This window comes from Lepisosteus platostomus, chromosome 15 (genome assembly GCF_059453375.1).
Source record: "Lepisosteus platostomus isolate fLepPlt1 chromosome 15, fLepPlt1.hap1, whole genome shotgun sequence".
Lineage (NCBI taxonomy): Eukaryota > Metazoa > Chordata > Actinopteri > Semionotiformes > Lepisosteidae > Lepisosteus > Lepisosteus platostomus.
This window is the reverse complement of record NC_142625.1, coordinates 20,284,449-20,297,452: the sequence shown is the minus strand read 5'-3', so window position 1 is coordinate 20,297,452 and position 13,004 is coordinate 20,284,449. Positions and strand designations below refer to the sequence as shown.

At 36.9% G+C, this 13,004-nt stretch overlaps 1 protein-coding gene across 1 annotated transcript in view; it reads right to left on the bottom strand.

Moving 5' to 3' along the window:
• col9a3 (collagen, type IX, alpha 3) overlaps nucleotides 1-13,004 on the bottom strand; it is a 33,304-nt gene that overhangs the window by 18,127 nt on the left and 2,173 nt on the right. Inside the window, exons 3-10 of the mRNA XM_088608249.1 lie at nucleotides 11,436-11,471; nucleotides 10,067-10,138; nucleotides 9,547-9,600; nucleotides 6,053-6,088; nucleotides 5,220-5,243; nucleotides 4,633-4,686; nucleotides 1,210-1,263; nucleotides 301-342 (exon numbers count right to left, since the gene is read on the bottom strand). Coding sequence (XP_088464375.1) covers nucleotides 301-342; nucleotides 1,210-1,263; nucleotides 4,633-4,686; nucleotides 5,220-5,243; nucleotides 6,053-6,088; nucleotides 9,547-9,600; nucleotides 10,067-10,138; nucleotides 11,436-11,471 — 372 coding nt within the window. The remainder of the gene's footprint in view (nucleotides 1-300; nucleotides 343-1,209; nucleotides 1,264-4,632; nucleotides 4,687-5,219; nucleotides 5,244-6,052; nucleotides 6,089-9,546; nucleotides 9,601-10,066; nucleotides 10,139-11,435; nucleotides 11,472-13,004) is intronic.

Sequence of the window (13,004 nt, the reverse complement as noted above, 5' to 3'; positions counted from 1 at the left end):
TCTTTAATAGAGACAGCTTTGGCTATTTTCCGCCTTTCTCAATCTGGTTTAATTTATGGTACAATAAAATAACTTATTGCCATTTCTGCTTCTACAGTCAATCTAAATCTACAACGGTTTCTGTTCAGGATGTAGTCTAAAAAACTATATTTGGAAAGAGACATTAACCAAGAGATAACAGGACATTAACCACATTCATTGGACTTTTCATTCATTCCCCCCCCCAACTATATCCATTTGTTAAATAGAAATTCTATTTAACAGGCACACAGATGAAAAGAGGTGAAAGAGGAAACTTACCACAGCCTCACCACTGCCCTCGGGGAAAGCCCCAGGAAGACCCTTTGGGAAAGAGGATAAGGGTGAGGACATCGTCAGAGGGGTAGACAGGGAACTACACAGGAACGGGAACAGCCCACATGGTGTAGACAGCTATACGATCAACTAGCAGAGCTCTTAAAAATTATGTACGTCATACTACATGGTCATGAGCTTTAACAGTAGCCATTGCTATGTACAAATACATGGGCAGCACTAACACTGGCCACATGGATCAAAAATTCTGTTTTTTGGCTATTTATGATCAATAGTACTGTTATTCAGAACACCTCCACATTTAGAGTTGATTCGTGGTTAAGCATGTAAATTAATAAAACTTTATTCTGATGATTTTTAAAACATAAAAAATGACCGTGCTCTCAAGTTAATTTTCTTAACGTTTGGTTTTATAATATAAGGTAACTTAATAACAAGAGAAACTGGTACTCGTGCACAGGTGATGTATCTGGGGTGATTTTACTGTAGATCAGATTATTTTGATATCTTCACAACAATACACAATCTGGGCTCTTCAAAGTTAGCAATCTGAACAAGGGCAGTAGTCACTTGTAGCAGGTAGATATACAATGAAAGGGGATGTTCACTCATAGCACCTGCTATTTCCTACACTTCACTGTGTAGGAAAGGAAACTTTTTGTGATGCCTCAGCTACAGCATGAGCCTTGCAGCTTGACCACTAGAGCACAGCAGTATGGGACTGCAGCTGGTAGGACCATAGCTGGATTATCTCATTTTAAAGAAAGTTGTATGTGACAGTGCTTTGACTTCAGATTCATTATGATGCATTTAGAAAATTATGTGTATTTTGAACACAAGTACTTTGAAACCTGGACTTCCAATAGGGATTATCTGAGCCAGTTCCATACTTACTGGTGGTCCAGGAGGTCCAGAAGGACCAGTAGATCCAGGAGGGCCTTCAGGTCCCTGAAAGTTAGAGACAAAACAACGAATTAATCCCAGCAGAATCTGCTATGGGTTTAACTGCACTAAATTACTAGAGGCCCTCAGGGTGTGCAGATGCCACACCTGATCATTGACTCCACCTCAACTGTGAGAACTGTGACAGTGACCTACATGGAACTTGGGCTGCACCTATTCAGTGAATGTACTCAGGCACAATTATGAGCTCTCTGATGATTCGTTCTGCCCTTGATTTTCTGAATTATCTTATGCTTCACGTTTGTGCGAAGAGGAGACTTGAAAATCCGCCGTGACTATCTCTAGATGCGTGTTTTCTGTTTTTCCATGCTTTTCAATATCTTTTAATTAGTCACTGCTTAGCTTACTTACTATTACCTGATATTGTAAATATACGGAAAGGAATGACAGAGTAATTTAGCAATGGTGCTACATTTATTACACAATCTCTCACATTTTAATGGTTAAGGCTTGAGGATTCCAACCCTGGACTAAACCTTAGCACTTTCTCCACTTTAACTACTTGTACAGTAGTGCAGCAAACAATATTAATTGCACCATGATAAAAATGGTTAATGTACTCCTGTTGTGAAAGGCATTCTGAAAATTGATAGTGAGAAAAGCCAGCTGTGACATTCAAGAAAGGAAGAATATTCACACACCTAATTAAAGTTAATTCTGTTCTGATTGCATAAAGTTTGGTTAAATCTTAAAGGTAATTCATTATCAACACATTCAATTACTGAAGTGATTCAAATATCACATCATAAGTACTGGGAAAAATGGTGGACTAGCTGCCAAATCCTCAGACAAACACACAATGGTGGCAGTATATCAAAAACTACTTTTGATTGCTCACACTATCTACCCGTGGATCTTGCAGTCTCCTCATTTCTGAGACGAGCTGGCTGTGATCTGATCAGAACCCAGGCAAATTATAATAACTTGCTATTACACCCAAGGTGATGCTTATAAAAATAATCTTTTAACTTTAAAATCTGAAATATAATAAATTCTATACTGCATTGGAACTTAAAAAGTATTTAAACCAAAGTAGATGACTCCATTACACACAAACAATTTAGTTGGTTCATTTTATAACTTGGGTCTCTTTTAGGATGTGTTTTAAGACTTGGGTGGAGCCAAAGCTTTATTATAGGCCCTTTGTCTGTAGTAGTAGCTAAAGCTATCAGATTTAGCGAAGGACCACAAGGATCAACAGCTCAGTCATGACATGCTCAGGGTGAAAGTGGTGGGTAGCTGATAAATGTTTTACCTGCTTATTCCTAAATAAGGGTTAAACAGTGGAAGCAGTTCCATTATTGGCTTTTCCATTATCTTTTAGAATGTCTATAGATATATGTACAGTATTAGCAGCCCAGGACAACTTCAGACAGTAATACACATGGAACACCAGATGATGTCTTATTATTGGTTTAAGTCAGAGAATCGCTAACCTGAAGCACCTGAAGTCTTCTCTTCTACCTATATTGGTCTGAGTAAACTAAAAATAAACCACCTTTAAAAAAATCTTTTAAATCTTAAGATCAAAACAATGAACCACTCTGAATTTCTCCCCAAGACACTGAAAAGGACGTCTGATAAAATTAAATGCAATTTCATCTGGATATGCCTCGAGAGAGTTTCTTGTTACTGCTGTGAGTGTAGGTATTCAGGTGTAATACAAACTATTTGAGATCAACATTTCTGTAGTGTGTATGCTAGTGCATGTCTGTTTTTATTGCAATAAGCAGGCTTCTTCTGAATTACCTGAAGAAAACTAACTTGAAAATGTTGTCTTTTATTGTATTGTATTGCTGACACTGTATTCTGTTTTATTAAGCTTTCTATAAGCTCTATTCAGATATTGCACACCTACTTTGGTTTTATAGTGTCTGTCAAGATAAGTGAGGGAGTCTCATTTTTGTTGATGGTAATTCAAGAAGCATGAAGGCGAGATACTTGAACCAGCAATGATAGCAGCAATCAGATGAGCAGTTTGTAGCGTGAAGGTCTTTCACTGCGTCTAATTATTCATTGCTTTTTAGACCATCTAAAATATAGCACTTTAAAATCATGTGTTACTAAACATGAGAATGTGAGAACTTCTACAGTGTTGAAAATGTGTTTTTCATGGACAAATTCCTTTAACATCTTGTATGATGTACTGTATATAAACCTATTCAAATCATTTAACTGTTTTTGAAGCTTTCAAAGCACCTTGCTAAAAACAAACAAACAAAAATAACATCATCAAAGATTGAATCTGAAAAGGAGACAGTCGTTTACACTGGATAATAACTTTAACAGTATAAAACAGCATAGTCATGGGACCTCATGAGTATATCTCAAAACAGGGAATCAAAAGACTAACAGGACAACTATAAAAGCATTTTGCTCCAGCTCAAAAATGAGTCTTATGTTTATTTCTGTTTTCCCCACCTAGATTGTAGCTTGGGGGTGGAACAATAATGTGCTGGTTAGTTCTGCAGCCTCGCAGCTCCAGGGGTGGGGGTTAGTTTTCGGATTTGGTGTCTGCGTGCCTTTTTTCACTGGAACTGACGTTTTACTCCAGACTCTTCTGTTTCCTCCCACTTCCCAAAGACATGCAGGATAGGTGCAATGTCCTGATCTCTGGTCTCCACAAGGGTGGTAGCTAGGCACCCCTACCCTGTCAAGACTGGCTCTTGTGCCTGTCTGCCCTAGGTTTGGAATAAAGTATGTTGTATAAAATAATTCCCTTGCATTTTAAACCAAGATCTTCAATGTCATGAGTGAGCAAGTGCTGTCACTCTGCAGAATCAAACGGGTAATGAATGCCACGTGATGCAATGCATACTTCGTTAGCTTAAATGTCTTTTGCAAAAGTGCAGTATGTTGCATATGTTACAGGTTTCACAAACCATATTGAGGTGTTGGTTTCCTTTTATCTCTTTTCCAGTATCATTCTGCAAAATGTTTGAATGGGGAGATGCATCAGTATATGTTGACACCGGAAGAAGGCTCAATAGCCAACATGCTTGTGCTCCTCTTTCTAATTTCCAGCGTGGAACTGACCTTTTCCTATTCCATGACCCCATGTGCTCCACATGCGTTGAGGACTACTAGGCAGCGTGTTTTGCAGCTTGACTTTAACTGTTACCTCACCTACCTTGCAGTCTGGATTTTGCACTGAGCGATTTTCATCTGTTTGGTCCAAAGGCAAAAGCTCTCTAAGGCTGGAGTGACAATGAGGTCCAACTGCAAGTGTTGTGATGGCTCAGGGTTCAACAAGCATGAGGATATTGTGGGTGTCTGTAATCTAGTGACATGGTGGCAAAAGAGGGCTGTGAAAGCAGAGTGGACGATCCTAAAAAAAGAGTCAACTCAACTCACCGGAGGACCCTGTGGCCCTAATCCTCCTGAAAGTCCTGTGGCTCCAGGGGGACCCTAGAGAGATGAAACAAGACACACAGACACATGCATACCCAACACACAAACCATATTACACACACACACACGCACACACACAAACACCACCCGTTAAAAAAACTTCCGCTATATGAAAAGCATAGTTTGAACACAAAAATATGACATATACTGTACTGCAAAAAAAATACATATACAAGTCAAATTACAAAGAATAATAAATATCTATTACACTATTAGTGCAATTAAAATTAGCAGCCAACGAATGGAGCTTTATGTCATACTGAAATTATCTGCAAAACCTACTTACTGTATTAGAGATTATACATATCCTTGTTGCAGTGCAAAATACATCAAAGAAAAAGAACATTAGAAAAGGATTTTCCACCAAACTTTAAATATTTGGTGCTACTCTGAACAAGGTAAATACATAAATAGGAAAGGATCAATTTGTACCTTAGATGCATGGCTGTGCAAATTGTCCACTAAATTAATGCACATTTCACAGAAAACATATTTCAATTTCCAGGCCTTTAATAATAAAAATCACTTACTGGTGGTCCTGGTTTCCCTCTGCCCTAAGAAAAATAGGGGGATACATATGAAGACACACACTGCTATTCAAGTACACAATTGTTCAAAATTTATTTGGGTAAAACGTTGCACTAGCATCACTCGGTCTACTCCATTTTTCCAAGGGGTAATATTTCTAATGCTATAATTTAAATTATATTTATAATGTTCCAGAGAAGTACAGCAGAAATAAAAAAGCTGCTTATAAACACCGTGTTGCCAATTAACATGCATTGCTAATCTTAATAGCCTAACCTTATTTTTAAGCCATGTTATTAATTCCCACTTTTATCAAATGAGTAAATTAAGGTTTAGTATCAGGAAGAAAATGGTCATTGGGGAGCAAATTCCAAAAGCGCAATGCTAATCTTTATCTTCCAGCAAATATTCCACTTCAGAACAATTGTGTTAAAGATGCGCTGGAAATTTCAAGGTGAGTGACCCCACCAGGTGGGGTTGCCAAGGCTGTAATTATGATCTGTCTAACATCCTTCCATTTTCTAACCACTTTATCTTTCACAGGGTCATGGGGGAGCTGAAGCTTTTCCTGAGAAGCAAAGGGTCAGGGACGCTGGGCACTAGAACGGACACACAGACACTAACACAAGCAGACGTCACCTCTGTTTTCACTGGCCATAAATTTACAGATGGTTGGTAGCTGTAGCTACAATGATACCAATGTTACAGCTGGTGGCAGCTACAATGAATGGGCAATTTATTTTGCCCACATTACTATAACTGTGGCAAATACTTGTTGCATTTCGTCGCACTCTTGACTCGGGTTTAATAAAGAGAAGAAAATTACAATACTTACAGGAGGCCCGCCTGGACCAGGAGGTCCTGGTTCCCCCTAGAAAGAGATGAGATGAAGCAAGATTACTCTTCTGAAGCCAGTTAAAATAACTACAACTACACAAGCGTTTCTTTCATAGTATGCAGACGAAAATCCAGTAAATTGTGTGATGAAGACTTTTCACTTTTACTGAGTCTCATGTATATCTACAAAGGGGTTTCACAGTCCACATATCTGTCTTTCTCTTGGGAACACACACACAAAAATCAAGCACCAGCTGCATTAAGTTGAGTTTGAAATGTAGCCTGAAAGCAGGCTTGCAATGTAGGCTTGGTGTCTCTTGGAAGACAACATTTCTAAATTGGTTCTGTGATTTCAAAGTAGTGAGTACATTGATGCCAAAATTTTATTCATGTAGAAATGCCATTTAGGATGAGGTCAAAATATGTTCAGGGGGAACAGGACTGAAGCGTATATATTAATTGGAAGACCGCAGAAGAAACAAAGCAGAGAATGTGTCCTGCTAAAAGATAACATATTAAATCAGTGGTGTCCAACCAAGCTAAAAGGAGACCCCCCCAGTTTGTCAGATGTGTTTGAAGGTTATGTAAAGTGACAGTAAGGGAATCCTGACTAAATTAGTTAACACGATCGTGCCATTGTACACTCCTTTAAACACCTGCGTAGCAACTGCACAGCAGTAAACACAAAGGAGTACACAAGAGCACAAACTGCTTGGTGAGAGACCCTTTCCCTCATAGTATCTGCAAGAAACCACTTGTCTCACCAGTCCTTCAAGTTTTAGTTTATAAATAAAATCCCCAAGAATAAAACAATTTGAGAAAATAATATATTGTCAAATATTTTGCTAAAACTATTTAGTGAGAAGGGAATCAATTAAATGCCATCCATCAGTTATCAGAAATGTCTCTATTGCTGGTTGAAGTATACTCACAATAATAAGATGCAGAACAAATAGTTATTCAATAGGGACAGTGACATAACCAAATTAAAGTGCATATTTTAATCCCATGAAGAAGATTCTTTAATTAAGTCTTTGGAAAAACAATTCTTTCTCCACAAAGTGGTAAAACCTGACAAATAGCTAATGCCATATCTAAAACCATGTACACTGTAGCTACTGGAGTGTAAGACAGACTTACTAATGACTATAATTTCCCATGATGTTAATATGCTTTAAACCATCACCCTTTCAATTGAATGTAAATCCTCTCATGTTGATCTAAAGCAGAATACCTATTTTCTTACAACAAAATACTTAAAAACACATTAAAAACTAATCGTATTTCTAAAACCTTTATGCAGTTACTGTATATAAACTATCAATGCTTTCAGATTTTCTTCTGGTTTGAATTAGAGAGGATCTTGCTTCACGCAAGATACAAAGAGAGGGTAGCACAGGCTGAATCTCTGCAAACACATGCTAGCTAAATGCCCCCTAGTGGATACATGTTGGCAAACTCTACTGGGCTTATTTCCGACAACAGTTTTAACCTCATTTTCCTTCAGTTCAAAATGAGATTTTTTATAATCTTGAGAATACAAGAATTCAGGCACAGTTCTAAGACTAAAGGGAAAACAAACCACTTTGCTCCTCTTCATTCAGCATATAATTGCTATCTCTTCCAGGACCTGATGCTTTAACTTCTTGCAGAAACCTTTTAGAAAAAACCCAGTACTTTTCTTTCATCAAGCAAAATGTTCTGAGAATTACTTAGTTTTCAAATCCCCACCAAGACACTTGGAGTTTTTGTTTACTTGCACTTCATAATAATTAAACATGCAATAACTACACATGCACGTTCCTTCAACATGAGTAAACAAGATTCCAAGAAGGACGCTGCTGTCTAATGACTGTTCATAACTCCCTTCCACAAAAGTAAAAGACCTAGGTGCTACCATAGACAATTCTCATATGTTTGGTCACATTCTGTAGTACATTAAGGGTAAATGAGTTCAGATAAAGGATACTAACAATTATCCTTTACAGTTCTGTTATACTTTATCATTTATGATTCTATTGATGAATTCCTAATGCAAGAAATTGTATACAGCTAATAAAGTGATCTTATCTTACAGAATTATTTGCTGTTCTATGGGATCCCTGTTAAAAATTAATTAATGAATGCTTTGTTTTCTACAGTGAATCAATGATAAGAAATAAGAAGGTTCAATTAATAAATGAGAATTGTTTGATAAATCATATGTATTCAACTGGATTATAGAATAAAAAGTTTCAAATAAAGGTTTGCAACATTATCTGTGATTGTGTCCTCTCTTGTGTGTATATTAAGTGTATCCCAATTAATTTATCCTATTAGTGAACATAAAAATCTGACTAATAAATAAGTACATAGTCTTTTATAAATTAGACTAACAATAATGATCTTATGATATCAGCTTTGATATATACATACACAAAAGCAGAGATTTAAGTCTCTGTGGATGTCTATACAATTGTGCACATTCCAGATAGGATTAAGACATTCACAGCCATGGAAAAGTAAATCTTGTTCATCCAAAACCTCATTAAAAAGATTCCCACTAAGAATTCGCACCAGACTGACAAATGTAGCCAGACAGTGCAGCACAAACAAACTGGGACCTGGTACTCAAATTAACTAATCTAAGAACTGCAAATATTTGTCACAAATCTTCGACTGCAGAAATTACTATAACTGTGGCATAGGGACATACTCATCCTACGCAGTAAAAAAACTCAGAACAAGAACAAACTTAATTAAAACCAGAAAGAAGAGGATAATGTTAATCTTCCATTTTATTAATATTTAATGCCTTGAATTGTGTTTTAAATGTTTAAACATCAATCCTGTTACATAATATAAATAAAATAAAAAAGATAACTGTTTCTTATATTTCTTATTTTCAATAGAAGGAAAACAATCATTACACATAACATACAGTGTCTATTAATTTTCAATGAATTTAGGAAGAGTGATTCAACATTGTGCAAATCCTGTGAGTTTAACCAAGAATGCAACACAGATTCAATTAACCTGAAAAAAAAAACCTGAAATTCCACTAGACAGAACTAATAACCCACATTTTAACTTCTTTTTAAATGTAAAAATATGGTGAAATTAAAAAAAAAAACATCATTAATGAACTTTGAAATAATGGAAAACACCAGAAACATCTTGAAGAACAAGAGATTAGCAGATGTTTGTCCTGTAAACAAGCTGGATTATTGATTTTATCTATTAGGAAGGAACACGCATCGAGCTTAGGGAGTTTGTCATGAGCATACAGCTGCATGAATTATGGGTATGAATATTAATCAGCCCTCACCCAGTCATAATGTTGGGATTGTACAAGACCTAAATAATACTTCTAAATGTAACCCATACTGATCTATCTTGGATGAATCAGAATGATGGTATAAAAACATTTCTGAATAACTGTTTTTGTATCCTCATATGAATATCGTTATGACACTGAGGAAGGTGTTCCATCGGGCTTTTGGTTGTACTTACTCTTGGTCCAGGTGGCCCATCTTTGCCAGCTTTGCCATCAGCACCTGTTAAACCCTGGAGACAGAAGAAAGATCTGTAATGACTGTGGCTATCCAACGATGAAACATGGGAGAAGACGCATGGAAAAGCAGGCGATGGTTTTTGTTAAGTTGAAACACTGTTTTGAATTTGACACTGATGGAACAGTTCTGAGCCTGGCACAGGAAAATAAAAGGGCAGTGACCTTCAGGAACTGTTCGTTTACATTGTTCTTTGTTAACAATAGCTGCTTTACTGATGGACTTGCTTGTACCACCACCTGAAGGATAGCAGTTGTGACTGCAGCACAGTTAAGATTACCCACTGTATGTGATTATTTAGATTCATCATATTTTAGCAGGTAAGATATTGTTAGATGTGCCCAGTGACAGCTGTCAGTTCTGCAATGTTCAATATCGATGTGTAGTCGTAATGGCTGCAGTTTTTGAACTCACCATGAGAGAACTGAGTTCTAGGTTGATGTGGGCCAATAATTACTTACATCCACTCCAGGAAGGCCAGGAAGCCCTGCATTTCCTGCAGATCCAGGTCCCCCTGCTTTTCCTTTGGGTCCCTAAAGCACAATGAAGTACTAAATACTGTGTACAAAACCACACAACATGCCCCACATGTATGCCACCTTAAGCTCTGCTCGACAAATGAAGACTTGGTGCTGTCATCTATAAGGCTGCATTAGGAATTGGTCCAGTAGTCGCCATTTTTCTTTCACATGGAATCTCCACTAATACGTTGTTCTCAATGACTCTGATTTGTGAACCATCAAAGAGGGAGAATGAGAACACCGCATGCTCACCAACACTGCTAGATCTATAGCAACAACAGGTGAATCAGCAAAGACTGAAGGTTTGGTAAGGGTTTCAGCACTGAGTTTGCACTTTTGTCTAGCAAGTTAAGAATAGACCAACCGAGTCAAGCCCTACCACTCCAGGTGAGCCTCATCCAGCTGTGCCACACTGCAAGAGGAATATGGGCTATGAGACATAGCTAAGGAGGTAGCCCTGACTTGAACCATTTGTTCACAAGAAGCGCCCAGGTAAGTCAGTCACAAATAAGACTACTGAATGAGATAACTGGCATCCTCTCAGCAAGATCTCATCACAGAGATGATGACTATCATCATAGGGAACCAATAAGCAGGACAAAGAGTATGAATGGAAGCATTAACCAACCTCTCTCTTAGTTACCAGACAATTCATAATGAGATGTATAAAGTTCAATCTGCCCTTTCCCAAAATGTTCATTTTGTTTCTAGGTACTTCTGCTATGTTTATATAAAGAAACCCCAGCAGGAAACCCTGTTCTGTAATTCTGTATAGTAAAACACCAGGTGACAGTTGCACAAATCACCTGAAATATACATTTTGTATTTTGGAAGTCAGGAGTTAAGCTTCCCTCACCTAGCACATCAGCCTCAATGTACTAAACTGCTCCACCCTTAAACTCAAGGAAGGAAGTTTAAGGAACTCTTAAATGGAAAGGAAGAACTAAGGGAAAGATTGAACTTACATTACTGTATGCAACTGCCTATATATTAGTTAAAAGCAAAGCCTTGCAAATGGACACAAAACATTTATTACAAGATTTGGGTTCTGAAAAATTATAATTCCTTCCCTTTGCCAGACTTTGATTTAAAAAATGGCTTGCAGCAATCCAACAGAAAATGGTTTCATCATCTGTCAGAGCTGATCCCTGAGAATGTGGACAGTCCATTCAGTGGATGCAAAACACAAATTCATGCACCCTGTGATTTGATCCTTTCCATACTGTATCAGAAGTAGTTCATAATGCATCTGGTATAATAATATTGTAAGAGAGTTAAGAAACATAAAAGATATTTTTAAAATACTCACAGGGTTGCCAGGAAGTCCGGGGGGACCAGGTTTTCCCTGTAAAAAGATAAAAACATATAATTTAAGCAAAGTATCATGTTAAAGTATGTTAAACAATGTTGACAAAGACTGAGAGTTTGCTCTAATTAAGTCAATTGTAAGAACTAGGAAAGCAATCAAACAGAGTTTTGATTTTAAACTAGTATTCAGGGTATGATATATATGTTTTGTAAAGCAAAAACAGTCCAAGGATATAGTTACTGATATTAAAGTAATAACATGCATATTTCTGCACATAGTATTTGAATTATCCATGAGAGGAGCATCAAAGTTTAAAATGATCCACTTAAAGGTTGATGGACATGCTGTTTTGGATTGTAAATACTAATAAGAAAGACAAAGAAAGTAATATTTTGTGCCAAAATGACAAATGTATCCCTGAAGTTCCATGAAGTCCCAAATGTAGTTTTATTAGACAGAAACAGGATATGGATAGTTGCTGGAAGTGGAAAATTCTCTTCTAGTCTTGTTTACAGTGATCCTGGTTTATTTATGGTGTACAAAGGCAGGATAAAATGGTTAATTGATCTTGTTTGCAAAAGTGAGATTTTTAACTTGATAAAAAAATCATATAATTATGTCCAATCATACAATAATCCTAGCCTATTTTTTGTTTAGGATCAAGAAAAATGCTAAATTACAGCCTGTCTTCCATAAACCCCATGAAGGCAGCAAGATGCAGAGCCGGGGGGTTCTTTAATGTTTCATTATTTATTATTCATTTCACGGACAGGAAGAAGAACCCAGGTGTGTATTTGGGATTGCAGTGATTTACCAAACTGCAGCTGGGAAGATACAGAAGGAGCTGCTGTTAGTGCAGACTGGGAACTGGAAATGAACTGGTAAATACAGGCCTAACAAAAGAGCAGTTACAAAATTCTGAATGATCACTGAAATCCTATTAGTACAATGAACATCAAACATTCTTGAAATCTGCTTTATATCATAAAATCAGATCAAACATGGCAAAAACTACACACGGAAAAGATCGCATAAATAAGATATATCTAGAAAACACTATAGAAATATTTAGAAAACACTGTATACCACAAATACTATAAATAGTTCATTGATACTTCACATTGTCATTATATACAACAATGCAGGTTTCAGTGGAGTCAAATTGATACTGTATAGCTTATTAGTGAAACTTTTTTTTGAAGTTGGACACAATTAGAACAACTCCATCTAAAGTCTGTTTAATGATAGAAGTCTAATAAGAACCAGCAACTTAAGTATTATAGCCTGCTATCACCCTGCTATATGAATAAAATATTGTAAGACATGGCTGAAACAAAACCACCCAATGGTGCAGACAGGAAGGCCTGCAGGATCAGTAGTACTTTTGCTCTAGAGATGTGCTGCAGTACTAAACACTAAGGGGTATAATATGTTCTTTTGTGGTGTAATAACAAGAACTTTACTATCTTTATTGCATTCTGTTCCATTACAATGAAATCAGTTGTACGTGGCAAACTCGTTTTATTCCCATTGACGCAAAGTTGCACACCTTCATTCTGGGAAGCATTC